This window comes from Megalops cyprinoides, chromosome 2 (genome assembly GCF_013368585.1).
Source record: "Megalops cyprinoides isolate fMegCyp1 chromosome 2, fMegCyp1.pri, whole genome shotgun sequence".
Lineage (NCBI taxonomy): Eukaryota > Metazoa > Chordata > Actinopteri > Elopiformes > Megalopidae > Megalops > Megalops cyprinoides.
Genome location: NC_050584.1, coordinates 41,581,867 through 41,600,165, shown reverse-complemented (window position 1 = coordinate 41,600,165; position 18,299 = coordinate 41,581,867). Strand labels below are relative to the sequence as shown.

Sequence of the window (18,299 nt, the reverse complement as noted above, 5' to 3'; positions counted from 1 at the left end):
ATATTTCCTAAAGTCATGTTCATTGAGCTTTTCTGTCATTACTAATTATTTAAAATACAAAAGTTACTCAAATTCTTGTAATGCAATGCAAAGTTTAATGCTGTTAATGTGACTTGAGCATCCTTAATTCACATCCTGGGACAGAACTAAGCCGCTGTAGCTTTTAGAGAGCTCACCTTACCACAGTTGTATAAGTTCCAAACCACGCATGAAGACTTATCAATTTCAACCAGCTTTCCCTGACAGACAGACGGTTAGGCAGGGGAACAGGCCAATGTCAAATGTGATATCTTCACTGCTGCCTCTTCTCTGATAGAATCCTGCATTGGGTCAGTGGATGGAATTTTAAGATTTTTTTTTTTTTTATCCTCATTTGTTCATTGGGTGCTCTAAAACCAAGGCATGACTGATCTGTCATAGTTTTAAATATTTCTATGCTACACAACTTAATTATTCTGATAACAATTTCATTGTACCACAACAATACCTTGTCAATAGCAGGTTCAAAAGATGGGTTGAATTTTCAATTCAGTAGAGGATCTAGTTAGATAAAGGCAGCTTATTTCATAATAACAAAGCAACAAGTCTAATATATAACAATTATATGTAAGGTATTATAATGTGTTACATACACTTTCATGTACACAGCTCTGTATAGATATTAAAAACCTTTGATCCCTAATCTCAATGTTTTTCACGGTCCATGGACCTTTATCAAATCTAACCTTGTTTATTATGGTAATATGGGCTTTTTCCTATTGTTCCCTTCAGAGGCAGTTTTTAAAAATATAAAAGAATAGAAAAGTGCAGATAAATTGAGCCATTTAATTAACAATGTAAGGTAAAATTAAAATTCCACTTTGAGATATTGCTTTGACCTAAAATGAAGTGAAATGTAGGAAACCATTTTTCCCCCATCGTTTCAATGTGTGCAAGCTGTTGGTTGACGATTGTTACTGTCAGACGGTGGTTTGGGCAGCCCAGAGAGTTGCATGTGGGTGTGGCTCAGCAACTATTGAATGATTGAATAACGAGCAAGCTATGCCAGGCACCTGTGAGCTGGGCATATTGTGGAGCTTCGCAGCTTTTAAAAAGCAGTTGGGTGGGGTGGTAAGAGGACAGTGGCCTGGAGAAAAGTAGCAGGAGTGTGGGGGGAGCGCTCTGTTGTGGCGTGTATTAAGTTGTTTGTTTTTTTGTGGGTTTTTTTTTTCTTTGGTTGTATTAGTTTCTTTGGGTTTTTTTTTTTTACTTTGTCATGTGCTTTTGTGTTTGTGTGGGACTCTGGCAGGGCGGAACATAACCAGAGCAGAGAGCCCAGGGAGGAGGAAGGTTGTCCACCTCAGATCCGCCATGGAGAAGCTGCTGCCCGGCGGGTCAACTGGCGTAAAAAGCAGGAGCATTCTCCTTGCTTTTCGTAAGGAATGTGCTACATTCAGTCCTGCACAATATGTATGTGCATGTGACCAAGGGCGTCTAGGTGCTGGTTTTCTCAATTCCTGCTTCACGTTCGGAGGAGTTGCAGGGGTGGCGAGGGATTAGATCTGAGAGGCAGTGTAACCCCACCCAGCAGCACGGAACTACTTGGAGCCTGGCATCTGGATAGCCAAGGGACTCTATTTCACTTGGGACATGAGGGTGTTTTTGGGGATTCCTTTTTTTTTTGTATCTTGTCTTTGGTTTTAAGATTTGTTTTTAATTTTGACGTTGCTGCCTGCAGGAGAGGCAATTAGCAGCAACGTCTGTTTTGTATTAAGTGTGTCTGTGCGTGTGAGTGCTCCCTGTGGCAGCCTGTGACCCCCACCTGGTCTGTCCCCGATCCTGGACCAGCTCACCCTGGCCAGAGGGAGGCGCCAGGGTGTCTGGGTCTGCTAACCTGTGACACTACTAAAAGTGCCAGCTTTTAAATCACAATAAAAAACATAAAGGGTTGAAACCAATATAAGTTCAAAGAAGTTCTTATACTCCTATGTTTCTTGTTCAGTGACATAAATAACACCTATATTTATACACCTGAGAAAAGCAACATTCTCCCTAGCAAGGACTGTATAATTAAGGTGGAGTATACCACATTCCTTGTTGCTTTCCATAAGATACTATATATTTGAAGGTGACAGTGTTTCACAGTTGAACAAAACTGGTTGAATCTCAGAACATAGCTCCTCTTTTCCCCCAAGGGTAATTACCATTCCAGAGGCTGGTGTCCCATTTTTCTGGGATGTGTCCTTTCTCCCTGACACCCCTCAAGCTTCTGCAGAATGCCTGCCTCCCGTCTTCCTCCTGTGCTGGCCTGGAGTGCTCCTGTTTGGCAGCATTATGTGCCAGAACTCAACAGAATACCAGCAAAAGTGTGTCTTTCCTGTCCAGGACTCAGAAGGGAGAAAGACTGCATATTTAGGAATTGAGTTCATCTTCTTAAACACACAAACACGCACACACGCTCATACATACACACATTTTCAAATACATTTAATACATTGTGATTAAATGTGATAATCTAATAAATATTCCTTCAGAAAGTATTTGCAGGCATAATCGTTACGGCCTCGCAAAGTAGTATTAGTAATGCAAAATGTGCCTTTTATGACTGTCTGTAATCCTGAATGTGAAATCCCATTATACTGCCTCTAATCCTGTGAATATGTGGCTTTCCCAAAAAAAAGGAAAGGCCACTTTGGTCTACCTTAAGGGAAACACTGGGAGAGATACCCAACAGAACACTCCTATAGTCATGAGGTCAGTGTTAGTCTGAGAACCAGCTGCTACCAGGGGACTGCTGGCAAGACAGTGTCCTTCAGCATGCCTGTTCTGAACTTGGGCAAAAAGAGATATGCGAAGTGGGAACATAGCTAACTTCATGGATGAGGAATGTGTGGGTGCAGTACATGTATGACACACACATCCTAAACGACACCATGACATATCCTTCCGCAGGTCCTGCTGGGCCATGAACCCCTGGAGCCATATGTGAAACCCATCAAGTGAAGTCCGATACATCATGGAACACGTAACTTAGCTAGAAGAATGTCCGTTTTTTATTTTCATCTTTTATAGTTGTCATTTTCTTTTCTTCTTAATAAATATGTAATTTGCGCAATGATTGATGGACTTTTTACAACCAACATTACGTTTTCTAGCTTCTGCCGCAACAGCCAATCGCAAAACCAGTCTTTCCTCAACCCCCCAGTTCCTATAAAGCTGACAGCCTGATGGCTAATGCCCCTCCTGCTGGGCTTCTCTCTGTCCAGTTTCTCTCCAACTCCTCCTGTGATTCCAATTACTGTTCCAGCTCCAGTTACCCCTTCTTTGCCCATTCAGGTTTCCTTTCTTCACTAAAAACCACTGTCGCGGTCTATTCAGCAATGATTATAATACAGGCTTGTGGCGAAGGTATGAAAGGGACATACTTTAGTCTAGACTCTAGAAAGTATTTAATAGACATGCCTGTGTTTCTGGTCAGTTTATATGAATACCTTAGTGAGCCAAAAGAAATATGTTGTTACTGAACATTTATTTTTAAGGCTTCTGTGGATGTAAAGCTTTTTGTGTACATCCTGTAAAGATATATTGACCAACAAACTTTGGGTACTTCATGAATTAATATTTCTGAAATATGTTGAATATTAACATTTCTGTTAAACTGGATTAACTGGAGTTGAGACAATCTTCATCACTTGACCTCACCTTTTATCCCTTTCCTCTGTTTTCCCCTGTCCTCTAAGGAGACGGAGAGGACCATCAGTGTGATGTAGGGCATGAGTAAGTGGCATGACATGACACACACACATTGACAAAGGCTTTCCCACGCAAATGGTGTAACTCCTCCAATGAAAGTTTAGAGGAAACAAAGAAGTGTAACATAATATTGTAATAACTTCAAGATAACGCAAAAGCACATGGATAATACAGAAACACACTGAGGCACAATAAATTGGAATTACGTCAGGTAAAACTTTGAAGAGATGTTCATGTCTACCTTCCGGGATACCAATGGTTTCGATAATTGTATCAAAGTGTATCATGTTACATACCTGTCAACAGGAAGAAAATTTTCAACACGACCAAATAAGGAGTCGACAGCTTAAGTAGAAAGAGTAAATGCAATTTCAGTGAGAAAGACACCCTTACCCAATGATGCCTTTTTATTTATGCCACACTTTTTATTTATCATCCATTTTATTACATTTTTACTTATGCAATCTGTCTGTATCTAAGAAGTTAGCTAAAAATGCTAGCTTTGAATAATACTGACTACTAATCTCAGGGAATACATAGACTTACATTAATACTTAAATAAAAAACTGCAAACATTCACTAACTACCTTCATATTTCAGACTATTTATTGAAGTTCCAAACAAAGATTCGGGAGGAGAATTTACAGACAATCCCTACGCAATTAACCAAAACTAGGCAAACTGGCTCTATTCATGACTATGAAAATCATACTTACTACTTTTCTTCCTCCTCAGTTGATCATGGCATCCCTCTCTACTCCCATATCCCTGTTTCCTTTCCCTGTTTATGATGTCCACACAGGGGTCCACAACCTTGGCCCATGGGCAGGTGCAATCCCTTCACTGGACCCCAAGCCAACTAAAGTACTGCTATAGTCACATCAAATACAACCTCCATGCTTTGATTGTATGGAAATATATGTATCTAAGGAATATTCTGCATATGTATGTATCAGTTAATGTACTCATCAAATTGGGCAAGAGAGGGCACCACTGAAAGGTGTAGACCTGTAACGCCACATGGCTGCACAGTAATTGTGGGGAGCATGAATTTTTTGGATATGTAATTACACAAACCCAACTCTAGCAGTTTACGCTATGTACATTAAATACACACTTGCACGCACACAGACACACACACACACACACACACACACACACACACACACACACACACACACACACACACACACACAGAATAACTCACATCAGCCTGCTGGCGTGAATTGATACAGCATAGCTTTCTGTGTAAGCATGGGTGTAGTTTTTTTTTGAGGGGGGGAGGCGACATGTCCTCCTCGATGTTGAGAAGATGTAATTAGAGTACTACACTGTAAAGTAGCATTCAGATGATAACAGCAGTGGCACCTCCAATGTTCAGGTTAAACCTACACTCCTGTGTGTAAGTTGCTATTTGCTTAAAGACCGTTTCTAAAAAACAGGGCAAATGACCAATGTTTACTTTTCTTTGCACTCTTTCAAAGTGCAGAAAAGACTGCACTGAAATAAAGTGCTCTTAGTAGTCAGAGACTGAGGGAACACAGAATGGTCTTTTACAATGTTGAAGATTCTGTTACAAGGGCTTCGTGACAGGACATCCTGAAAGAACAGAGCTACTGGATTCCATGGAACGGCAGCCAGTGAAAGATGCAAATCATGGTGAAATGCATCCCCTCTCCAGGCCTAATGATATTCAAGGAAACTGGTGTGTGCCTTGGCTGCACATTTGTTGACTGTGACATTTGGAATTGTGACAGAAGAGGGAAAGGCATGTATGCCAGAAGAAGAAGTAATCCTTTATTTGTTTTCTTGAATACAATGTATTATTTGTGAAGAGTATGGTTTTTTCCCTCTACCCTCTGCAAATACTGAAGTATAACTTATACTTTAATTTACTGTTATTTATTTTTGGGGCTGAAAATTCTGACAAATTCTTTCTCTGAGATCTTCCAACCAAACATCACTCATTACAATTTCAAATCAAACAAGAGGCTTGCATTGAAATGCACTCCCCAAAAGTTTGTAGTATTACATTTGAGGATAATAAAGAGGTAAAGCAATGATATTTAAAAAAAACATGGCATGGCTTTAAGTCAGTTTTTCCTTTATCTCTGCCAAACCTAAATTACTCCAAAGAACCCGCAAGGTACTAATATACATAATCCAGTGCTTCATATTTATACAGAACATGAAAATTACATTCATATTAGTAATATAATATCATTTGGATTTCAAGTTGGCAGTAAAATCTTAAAAAGCTGTATGCTGTCTGTATGAGGTTCATTAGTGCAAGTTGTTTGATCTCAAGTTTAAATGAAACGGAAATGCTGCTTCCATCATACCTCTAAAATCTTTCAGGCCACAAAGCAATGGGCACCATGTACTCTGTAATTTTAAACAGATACTATTTTATGTACTTTCTTTTGACAGAGTTTTAGTGAAATAATGCTACCTCTGGGGCTGTGTGGTAGACAAAGAGCTTCTTATAAAACATGACTTACAAAGAAAAAAATGCTACCAGGCTTTTTTTTTTACCACAGCTGCATTACAGAATAAATTATGGCAGATATATGTGTAACACAGACTAGTATAGAGCCTGATTTATGCTGAATGATGCACCAGTAGACTCAGTCATAAGTGAGATTCAGGTCACAATCTTGGCCGTTGGACATTGGCATACAATGCAAATCCAGATGTAGACTTGAATAAATACAAGGTTCAGGTATTTGTTGTCCAAAAGATGGATGGTTGATAAAACCAGGGTATGACTGACACAAAAATAATATGCATTGTCTTACTTTTATTGTGCTCCAAAGTAACTTGAAGAGTATGAAGAGTGTAATAGCCAAATATTCATTGTATTTGGCACACACTTCCCAATCTAGTATATATGCCACCTCTGCAAACCAGGCGAAATGTGATGAATATGGTTAGCTCCAACCTGTCCGAACCAGGAAGAGGAAGGTGAGCGGTCACGTGGAGATCAGTAAAACTGATTTTGTTTGAACGTTCCTAAGGATGTACTCATTATGAGATAACACAATGACACACTACAGACACAGACACACACACACACACACACACACACAGTTCCTGTTCCTGCTCTTTTAAAAGCTCTGGTTCAAAGGCAACGAAAGTCATTTCAGTCACTGTCTCTCTCTTTCCCTCTTGACTTGTATTCACCATGGCCATCCCTCTGTTCCTTGGGTTATTGATCCTGCTGCTTCCTCTCTCCAGTGAAGGTAAACAGGGTTCTGAGACTGTTCTGTGGTACTGTCTGAGCAACAAAGCAACAGTTCTATTGCTAAATGTGACTAGGTCTCATTGCATGCATAGTAGAGGTTCTTGCATTGTTGTATGTTGTGCAGAGTGCCTTGGTACTGTGGTTTACAAACAAGCTTACTTCTAGTCTATAGTACATGTAAGACATGTGAACTCATACCTTTGAAACAATGGCTGTAATTTTTTTCAGCATCTACTGTATTTCCAACGTTTTTTTCAGTTTTTGAAATATGACCATAAGGGAGCACTGTTTGTTGAGGGGAGGGCAGCAGTAATCAGGCTTCTGTGTGCTCTTGCTCTTGCGTTTATAATACACTCACACTGGTTCCTGTGTTCTTCTGTTACTCAGCAGCTCGTATGATGGGGAAAATCATCGGAGGACAAAAGGCTATGCCGCATAGCCGTCCTTATATGGCCTACCTGCATATCCACGAGGAGGATGACATCTTTCTATGCGACGGCTTCCTCATTAGGGAGGATTTCGTGATGACGGCCGCCCACTGTATGGGGAGGTCAGTCATCGCAGTGGCTGTGGCAAAGACGGAGGTCATGAGGCATTGCTTATTTCACATATCACACTCAGAGTTTAACGAACAGCTGTCAGACTGATGATAGACCAGATGAGAATATTTTCACTTCATTTTATTTCAGAATTGTAATCCTATACTGGCCAGTTTTATACATTACTCAGCAATTTGTAGGAAATCACTAAACTTTGCAAGCTTGTGCTACAGATCTATTGAAGTCTCACTAGGGGTCCACGACACCTCCAAGAAGCCCTTGCAAAAGATAAGAGTCAAGCACCAGATTTCACACCCAGATTTCAATACAGACGACATGGAAAACGATATAATGTTACTCAAGGTAAGCCACAGCTGACCTCTTTATCCCTCAAGCCCAGTGTCTACTTCTGCTTGTGCATCCATGGCATTATAACCTGCAATTGTATGCCTTTAAAACTCATGTATGCTTATGTCATTTTTCACAAAACAATGAAATGTCTACATACTGTCAACATACTATCAACAATATTTATCACAGGTTGTCACTAGCAATAGATTACACTTTTGGACAACTGACCCATTTAGTTTGGTGCATAAAGCAACATGTAACTCTCACACTGTGAGGTGATGCCCAGCCTCTGATCCCACTCTTCCTCTTCCTGCCAATGTAGCTGTCAGAGAATGCCACTCTCTGCCACGACGTGACGACCATTGCTCTGCCGGAGGGGCAGGACGCAAAGGTGCCTGCGCAGTGCTCGGTCTCCGGGTGGGGGAGACTGCTGGTGAACGAGCCACAGAGGCCCCATGAACTACGCGAGGTCAAAGTCACGGTCAGCAACTCGGAGAAGTGCCCCAAGGAAATCTGTGTTAGGGGAAACATGGGTCCCGCTCAGGTAAGTGCACTTGACAGTCCCAGAGGGGAATGCTTGTGGAACATATGGTTCAGAACTTCAGAGTTCATCGAGCCGCTAGATTCATCGCAACTGCGTGCATCATCATTTAAGCCTACTTTATTTAGGCTTTGTGATCAAACCCAACAGTGGAGCTTTATTTCTTTGCCCTCTCCAGGGAGACTCTGGTGGACCCTTGGTGTGTGACGGCGTGGCGCATGGAGTTGTGTCCCATTTTCAGATCTTCGAGAAAGACTTTCTCTTTGTGTACACCAAAATCTCCACCTACATGCCCTGGATTCACAAAGAAATGAAGAAATAAGGAAAAGCCAAAAAAATCAGAGGAAACCAAAAACTCAGACTGTGAAGTCTCTAAGCTGTTTAGAGTCATGCAAGTGTGCCCAATAGTATTGTCCATTCTTGTTAAAATGTTTTTGTCTATCATTTATAGAACCTTCCAGGCAACCTTTGAATGTATTTGCAAAATGTCATGTAATCCAGAGAAAAAAATACACAATTGCATAAGTCCATTTCACTCAATTGTCTATTTATGTGAACATACACTTATACTAACCGCATTCAGCAACATCACTGTGCACCACACCTTGAAGAATCTTTCAATAGCACAACAGTGCCCCCTGGTGGGAAAGAAACAAACCAAAGAAAAAATGACCCAACAAATATTAAAAAACTTAAGTTCAAGAATAGATAAATTACATATATTTGAAGTTAGGAACCCATTTCAGGAAAAAAAATGCTGATTGGTATGAAAATTGGATAACATAACATCAGCAACTATATCACAGACCACAAACCCTCCTTAACCCACAAAATAAGGAAATGGCTCCCTTTACACACTCACTTCCAAATTTTATTTTTGGTGTCTTCAAGGGTGAAATCAAGACAAGTCAGTCTTAGTCTAGCGTTATTCACATATTGTAACTAACAATATCTAAATGAAAAACACATGCCACAGTTTTTCAAAAAACGTATTAAAAATGAGATACTCTGAATGTCTTAGTAGCATAAATCTGAACACCCTCAAATAAATATTTGGTGGAAGCAACTTTCGCTTGGATAACTGCAGTGAGTGTATGAATAAGACTCTACCAAATTCTCACATCTAGATTTTACTATTTCCTCCCATTCCTCATTGCAGTAGTTTTGAGTTCACTTAAATTGCAAGGGGGTCCAATGTCAGTCCAAAGATTTTCAATGGGGTTGAGGTGCCATTCCAGACATGGATCTTCATTTTGTTCCCAGCCATTCCACTATATATTTGGCTGTGTGCTTTGGATCATTGTCATTCTGAAAGGGGAAATTCTTCCGCATAGGGTAGCAGGTTTTATCTCTAAAATTTTCTGGTATTTTGCACTATTTATTTTCCCTTCTCACCTCATCAGAGCTCCTGTCCCTGCTGAAAAGAAACAGCCCCATTAGCATGATGCTGCCACCACCATACTTGATAGTAGGGACTATGCCTGTAGACTGGTCTTGGCCTTGTAACAAACATTGTTTGGAATTAAGGCCAAACACTTTTTCCATAGTCTCATCAGGCCACAAGACCTTTTTCCACAAGGCAACAATGAGCTCCAGAGTGTCTTTTTGTATAATTCAGATGAGACTAGATGTTCTTTGTGAGAAGAGGCTTCCACCCTACCCTACAGCTCAGAATTGTGGAGAACACATGAAATAGTTGCTATGTGCATATGGTGGCCATTCCTTTCCATGAAGTCCTGCAGCTTTTATTGTTGCTGTTGGCCTCTTGTTGGCCTCCCTGATGAGTTCCCTCCTTGCACAGTCATCCATCTTGGAGGGATGGCCTGCTGTAGGCAAGTTTCTGGTAGTGCCATATTTATTCCATTTCTTGATTATGGTTTTTACTGTGTTCCATGACATATTTAAGGCCCTTGATGTCTTGACCCTCTCCTGATCTGTACCTTTCAAGAGTTCAAACCCAGAGAGTTATGGTAGGTCCTTGTTGCCCATGGTTGTTTCCTTACACTAGAATTCACTACAAAACAAGGAAAGCTGCTAAGAAATCCTTCAGGACTAGCGGATTTTATCCTGAGCTAATCAGAATCACTTGAATTGGTCAGAGGTGAAGTCAGTTAGCTTTGGGCACGAGTTGGGTGGTGAATGGTTAGACCTGAGCACAACTACAACTCCCATTATAAAGGGTATGCAACCAAAGTGTTTTAATTTTATATTAATATTTAGACAAAGAAAAATCTGATTTAACAGCTTTCATTTCAGGGCTCATGGTAATAAAAACAAGAAATTTTGAAAGGGCCTGTAGAATTTCTAGATCCACTGTAGGTCAACTGTGTCAACCTCCACTGACAAAGCTTTTGGCAAAGCTTCGTTTGCCAAATTTCAATTTAAATATCAGCCATTCCATGCACATGGATGTTCATGGCATTCACGTGCTGAATAACTTTCATGAAGGAAAGCAAAAGCGCTAAAGCAGCAAAGGTGGCTTTACTTTTGAGTAAAGCTGTGACATTACGATTCAAAGTTGTTTGGCCCTGATGTTCTGTATGTCACACCAATGCTTAGATGGTCCACCACTTTATTTACTAGAAACGCATACCCATTTGTTTGTCCAAGTTAGATCACAAGCATCCTGCACTTTGACCATCCAAGAATGGCTTACAACCTCAGACTTTGGTGCTCTAAATCCTGTCCTTCACAGACAATTCAAATGCTGGACAAAAAAACCTCTTCACAAGGAGTTAAAAATATTTAATCGATTCATTTTTTTTGCTTGTAAACTCTTCTTAGATAAGAAATCGGCACAATCCGCAATACAGTTGTAAAGTTTTGTATTTATTTAAGAAAAGATACAACCATGAAGGTACAGCATGTTAAAAATCAAATACAAAATGAATCTGATGTCATGATGAGAACTACAGTAGAACCAGTCAATTTTTATCTCTCTCCAAAAAAAAAAAAAAGTTTACCTAAAAGTTTTGAAGTACTTCCCTCTGACCTGGCCTGCCTTACATTAACACTCCCTTTGCAACTGTATGCAGTACAGATGTATCCTTTTTCAAAAAAAAAAAAAAAAAATCAGAATAAGAGAGCATTTCCATAGAAGTAAACAGTTACAGGAGCACCTGATGGAGTGTCAAATCAGCAGGTCAATACTGTCAAAATGAAACAAGCGAATTTGCACCGTCTCTAAATGAATTCCTGACCTCACTGGGACTCTTCACTCTCCCAACAGTTCAGCATAATGCAGGGTAATGCTTTACTCATGTTACAATCAGGTAGAATAGTAACGGCCATGATATACTTTTCTGACCTTGTGTGACCTCATGCCCTTCTGACGGTCACTTATGAAAAGGATATGCAGGATCTTGCTGGCAAACCAGTCAGAATGAGGAAAATAAGCGCAAAAATATTCTCAAGGCTGAGTTGAACAAAACAAATGGCTAAACTATCCACGCTCTGAGGTACACTCCTTTTCTTCGTACGCTGTGCTTCTGTGTGAGCAGTGCAATTGTAATTAACGATGGCTATCAGCGCTGGACCCCTAAAGCTAGCGCCCCTGAACTGTAAGGGAAAAATTGTTCTCTGCAATTTAAAACAAACAAACAACAAAAAAACAAAACTTTGAATAGACTGGTGTGGGCGGCTCAACATACAAGCCGGCCCTCCCACACTTGCCCAGGACTGCTCGTATCTACATAGTCAGTTTCAGAGGAAATTTTACATTTTTGTGTGGCAGCAGGTTGCGGGCCGGAACCAGGTGACCTTTCTACCAGCTGCCCTCGTCACCTGCACAGGATGAAAGAAAGATAACAAGTTACCAAGGTTCTGTGGGCAAGGTCTGCATGGGTCCCACCTCTGCCATCAGACTTTCCCTCTGCCTGGCATCACCCTACACTGAAAGGCAGGGAACAGGCCTTCAAAACATACATTAGGAAGAGGCAGCTCAGGATCAGATACCATGAGCAAGGAAACGCTTATGGCTAGAAGTTTAATCCTGACAGGTCACAAATGAGCAACTTTAAAAAGGGGTTGTATGGCTGGACAGAGAGGATAGGGCGACTCACATTCCGGCCCTTTTGACAGCACTAAAGCACTATGCTGCTGACAAAGCCTTTGAGTTTCTCAGCACAGCAAGCGAAGCTTTATGGGTTCTAGCATGAGGTTCAACTACAAAGTCAAGCTCAGACAGAGGTTCAGAGGACAACAGACTACCTCTGTAGATAAGAACACCACCCAGCTAGCTGAGCTGACAAATTAATCTGCTGATTCAAGCAGTAAAACCATGGGGATCAAATTTAAGAAATTTCCTTCTAATTAAGGAACTTGATCCCACTTCCAGTATAATGGCTCTTGAACCTCTCCCAAGCGTCTGGAAAAAATAGAACCAAGCACTGCTACAAGGTTCTCCGGAGCCAACAGCATCTAGAAAACAAGCAAGCTACAAGAGACCAGCAAGCTTCTACTAAGGCCCCCTCAACCACTAGTGCTCTTTATGTGCAGACTGTGGGTCAGCCTACCTTTACAGCAGTTCTGCAGAGCTAAAGAGGAGCTTTTAAGTCTCTTCAAAACAATTCAACTACAGAACGCCTCGGCAACACTCAGTGGCCACCACGTCCTGTTCACAAAAACACAAACGGCCAGCAGATTATCTGGGGGCTCAACACTTCGCCTCCAGTTTGTAAAATTGGAGAAAGGACTCTTGCACCTACCTAAGAGTTAGAACTTACAATGTACCCATTTCAGGTGACCAATTTAAATTGCGCTAATCAATCCCATACGTTTTTGATAAAAACAACCGCCACCCTATCGTTTTCACATGAAATAAAAAACTTTAAATGTAAGACCAGCTTTTTACCTTCTGGAATTCAAGCTGTCGGACAGGTAAGATTTAACGATAAAACGGTACATTACACAACAGTGTGCACAGTCCATCAGATACTCTGGCTGCTTTCTTAGCCTTCACTTGAACTGATTTATATTTCCTTGACACTTCATTGATGTAAAAATGAATATTTAATTATCACTAGAGGAGGATCCAATCCTCCGAATACGGCCTATAGGTTAAAACGGGTGCATACATCCACATGTAGTTTCATTAACTACATTTGTAGATGATCCACTCAATCTTTCAAAAAGATGACCGAAAAGATTAAAAAATTTCAGCATGCCGTCTTCATGTGTGCAATCGTTGTGATTATGGCTCTCTTTATATATGCCTTTGATTTAAATAAAGTATACTCAATTAGTTCAATAAAATAAAATTCCAAAACTGTTTATGAGGTGGATTGCATGCTTATTTCACCTCAAGGTTGAAGAAAACAAACATATCTTTTTTCTTCAACTTAAATGAAAAAAAACCGTAAACGTGCAAGACCATAAAATTAGGCAATGGCTCCCTCTACTGGTCAACTGGTGATTTAGCAGTGTCTTCAGCATGCTACTTTTTTGCCAGTTACAAATTCACTTCTACAACACCATGGTCAGCCATCATCTAAATATGGACCATTCCGTATTTGCGTGGGTGTTTTTGACATTCACTTAATGTAGGCCTTTGATTAAGGAATGCTAAAAGAAGCCAACCTTCTACCCAAGTGTGATTTATTCATTATTTTCAGTCTCCATTTATTCAGCTAAACTCATGATTCCTTTTGTAAAGCTGTGAGGTATTCAGTCACTGTCTTCTAAATGCAGGGCGTTATATGAAGGTGTGACTAACATTTTACGTTTCGTGTTTCATGTTTGGTTTGTAACGCATTTTATGCGGTGACAGGCCTAGTGAAAATGTTTGAAAGCAAACCTAGGCAGTCTTATATTACTTAGTTTAGCCATCCTTGATGTAGATGCATTTTTCAGTGAATCAATGAAAAAATAAGTTTGAGTCAAAGAGATGGCAAAACCCAGGCAAGAACAGAACTCCAGTAGGTAAATCAATTCATTAGCATGATAAAGAAAGGCATCTAGACTCTCACAAAATTACACTGATTCTGGCCACTGCTTTGTCCACCTAGGGTAGAATTGGGTTTTTTGCTCTGGCCCTGAATTCTCTCTAACTGCAATGTGAAAGTGATGTACACAAAGCATGCTTCCATTAATGTGCTGCCTGTTATTCCAAGGGTGGCAAACCTGGTCAAACAGCCACAGGGGATTCAGAGCTGCTGTGCAGTCAACGGAGAGTCCAAATGATTCCCATCAGTGCTCGTAATAAAGCAGAGCTATACCGTGAGCAATGCTGACTGGCATCTTCCAATTCCACAGCTACACAGCCCTGCAGGGATGTGGTTGTCCAGGTGCCAGACTGGCCACCCCTGCCTCATCTTTACTTGTGTATGAGCTTACTTAAGAAGCCTCACCATAACTATCGTAGCTGTCTCTGTACGAACCTCCTGAACGATCTCCGTATCCTCCTCCTTGTGCTCTGTAAATGGAGAGGGGAAAAAAATAAATACAGGTCATTTCTTCAATTTTAGCTCTCCTTTAAAGCACATCATTGGCCACAGTTACTATTTAATGATCAATCAACATCAAATCTGAATTTTATCCCTGGTCTACAACAAAGACTAAAAATTACATTGATAACAAAATGTAATGGCCAACACTGTAGTAACTGCAGAGCCAAAATGACTGATTCATATGGTTGTAGTGCAAGAAAATTCACCTGTCTCTGTTGTAGTATCCTCTGTCGGAAGAATAGCCATCACCACTTCTGTCGTAACGCCCACCACCATATCCTCGCTCTCCACCACCTGCAATGAAAAAATTCAGCAAACTGAGATGCAGCAGAGTCTGTTGAAAACCCTACATTCAGAACCAAAATTGGAATATATCTGAATATCTTAATATTTCTATGCTGTTTGTGCTAAAGCATTCAAGACCAATATGGTGTGCAACCAACCACCAAACAAATGATATTAAGTGTTCGACATCTTCCGACAAAATTAAACATGTGTAGAGTGAAACACCTACCAATGTTTAAGAATGGTATGCCATCACCAGCAGACAGGGACTAAGATTTCCCTGTCTCCAGCAGTGCCTCTTGCCAATGATGCTTATGTCTGTCATTACGAAATTTGACTGGTTGGGAAATTATGGAGGAACAAACCAAGCACTTAGAGGTGATGCTTTACCAATACTTACATAATTTTCTTTGCATCAGTGTCTGTCATCACATAAGATAAATTATAAATCAAGCTACATACAAGCTTCTTAGTCAATGATGCATCCTCCTTCACACTGCAGTTTTTAATTAGCCAGTAATTTGAAAAGAGCCACCTGTTTTGGCCCTAAACCTTGCACCACCAGGTGTACCCAAAATTTTATGGTAGACTAGACAGACTACAACAATGCAAGGATGTATACGGAGCACAAAGGCACACGCTATGTCTCTATAACTACAACACTACTGCACCTGAGGCAAAAATAAAACAATTAAAGGAGAAAGATATGGGGGAAAGACTAAAGGGATGGAGAATCACTGAATGGTCCACAAACAACTCCTGCCATTTCTGCATTCACAGAATTCCAGGCAATCATGTTTGTGGTGGTGATGTCTCAAGGGGGTGTCTTAGACACTCCATAAAGAAAAAAAAGTGAGCTGGACACAGAATCACTCAAAAACAACAAACTTGCCCCGTGAGAAACCACGGCCACCTCTTCCACCACCACCACCTCTGCCCCCACGGAAGTATCCTCCTCCTCCTCCTCCTCTACCACCTGAGGGGGCTCCTCTGTACCCGCCACCAGGCCTGTTCCCACTCCCAGACTTGCCAGCCTGGTCAACGCGGATTTGTCTCCCATCAAGTGACTGGGGGGGGGAGAGCCAAAGAACTTTATGAGCAAAGCATTCTCCTCTGGTATAAGCAGGCTACCATCTTTAGTTGCACCACCTACAGCATTCACATCAATCTACTCCATAACATTTGGTACCTTAACAGGCCATCAAATCTGGAAAATAGTCATAACCTGTCAGTTCTGCCTGTCTAGGGCATCATGTATTGTCAATGTGAATGCAACCTTACCTTGCCATTCATGGCCAACATTGCATCTTTGGCATCATCTGGATTCTCAAAGGTGACAAAGCCAAAGCCCCTGGATCTCTGAGTCTCTCGGTCTTTGATTACAACAACTATTTAAAAAAGAAAGGAAAAAAAAAAAAGTTAGGACACAGGCATTATGACTGTAATATGCACTTTATGGCAGTCATGTCAAAATATTTAGCATTATTTTGCACTAATAATATAGCAGTTGGAATAAGTTTGACATAATGAAATGGCACTCATATTAAAAATATTTCACAATGGAAAAATGCATGCATTTCAACAATTGTTGAGAATTGTCTTCAGACAGAATATTTAATCTCTTGGAAGACAATTGCCACCCGAGACAACGTAGGAAGGGAAGGATTTCCTGGCTAACCTTCAGAAATTTGTCCATACTTGGAGAAGACATCTTCAAGGGCTTGTTCATTGGTGTCAAAGCTAAGACCGCCGACAAAAAGCTTTCCTTCGTCGGACATCCTTGGGTTGCAGAACTACAGAGAGAGAAGAAATGTTAAGGTGGATATCTGGATCATGGCTCTACAATGATGCTATAAAACATGCGATCAATTGTTCTCAGTACGAAACCGATTGGAACAAGAGGTGCCACAATTTCGCGGGCAGATGGCAGCCTGATGACCCTGGGTCGATTAGATGCTATTCATTTAGAACTGAATTTAAAGTTGACGTCTTTGTTCAGATGTCCTCAGAGGCTGGACCATATCCTTTATTACAATCAGACCATCTGTTCAACGCAGTCAATCCCTTCCAAGAGATCATACCAGACGTGCTACCATCCCCCATTCTCACACATTAAAAACGCCGATATCGCGTTTCAAACATGAATTCACGGTGAACAGAATGCAGCTAGGAAAGCAGCCAGCTAGTAACCAATTATTTCGTAGCTAAGCCACCCTTCTGCTTAATGTTGAAGCTACCACGTAGTTTAATGCTTACCGTTATTAGACGGCAAATGGGACGTCGTTATCTCTACGTAACATTAACTGATTTACAAAATGTTCAGAGCCAACGTCTGGCCACTATCCCTGGATCATTAGTTAGCAAACTAACCGGAAGGTGTTGCAATCTAGCTAATAAACAGAAATGGAGAGCTTGCACCTGCTTGTTAACCTTAGCACTTAATGTCTAGCAAAACGATGACGGGATAAGATCCGTTTAGCAACGTTAGCCATTCAGAGAACTAACGCTATCCCTTTCTGTGGGACCCTCCTCGTTATAGTGGCCATTTTAAATGCTACAGAAACCACGTCTGTTTCCCCTTTGCGAATACACTCGACAAGAACTGACAATGTTATGGACTTTAACTTAAAAGGAGCTTCCATACAAGCTTCCAGCTTGTACCGACTCCAATTTTCCTCCACCCCACACGTGTAAAACGAGATGCAGCTCCCTTTGTTCATTTTGACCACCTCCGCACTAAACGGCGCCATCTTTTGATCTGCACAACGATGTCTTCAAGCACTGCGTCATGTAACGGCGAACTAGCTAACCAGCTAGCTTGCTAAATAGCTAACTACACGGCTGTTTATTTTGTCGCCGGCTCACTGCTATAATTATTTGACCACTGTAAATAAACTAAGGCTAAAGCACCTTCAATAAATCGAAGGTGAACATGTTATTTCACAGATTATGCTTCTTAAATAGCAACAATCTAGCTAGCTGACCACACACAGATTACTGGCTGCAGTTTACTCTTTTACGATTTATAAATCCATATCATAGCTATAACTGGCATGACAAATCGAACTATTAATAATCAACTCTTCCAACACTTACTTTATCCTAGCTGTGTACCTCAAGCTCGACCAGCAGTGGATGTGGGGAAGCCTTGAATGCAAAAC

The 18,299-nt window shown here is 40.8% G+C and overlaps 2 protein-coding genes across 6 annotated transcripts; one reads left to right on the top strand and one right to left on the bottom strand.

The window, feature by feature from the left end:
• Positions 1-6,889: 6,889 nt before the first annotated feature.
• On the top strand, positions 6,890-8,904 carry si:ch211-212d10.1 (duodenase-1). Its single transcript, XM_036521008.1, has 5 exons — positions 6,890-6,974; positions 7,364-7,526; positions 7,749-7,878; positions 8,189-8,410; positions 8,586-8,904. Exons 1-5 carry the CDS (start codon positions 6,917-6,919, stop codon positions 8,727-8,729), a joined length of 717 nt encoding a protein of 238 aa, XP_036376901.1. The 5' UTR covers positions 6,890-6,916; the 3' UTR covers positions 8,730-8,904.
• On the bottom strand, positions 8,581-18,299 carry LOC118772567 (cold-inducible RNA-binding protein-like). 5 transcript variants are annotated; one of them, XM_036521010.1, is made up of 8 exons: positions 18,235-18,299; positions 16,817-16,931; positions 16,420-16,526; positions 16,031-16,205; positions 15,060-15,147; positions 14,755-14,819; positions 8,982-9,045; positions 8,581-8,701 (listed from the first exon to the last, which is right to left on the bottom strand). In XM_036521010.1, exons 2-7 carry the CDS (start codon positions 16,914-16,916, stop codon positions 8,996-8,998), a joined length of 585 nt encoding a protein of 194 aa, XP_036376903.1. In that variant the 5' UTR covers positions 16,917-16,931; positions 18,235-18,299; the 3' UTR covers positions 8,581-8,701; positions 8,982-8,995. The 5 variants fall into 5 exon arrangements, with proteins under 5 accessions (XP_036376903.1, XP_036376904.1, XP_036376906.1 ...); XM_036521011.1 differs by lacking the exons at positions 8,581-8,701; positions 8,982-9,045 and adding an exon at positions 11,464-12,190; XM_036521013.1 differs by lacking the exons at positions 8,581-8,701; positions 8,982-9,045 and adding an exon at positions 11,464-12,190 and having other exon boundaries at positions 14,785-14,819.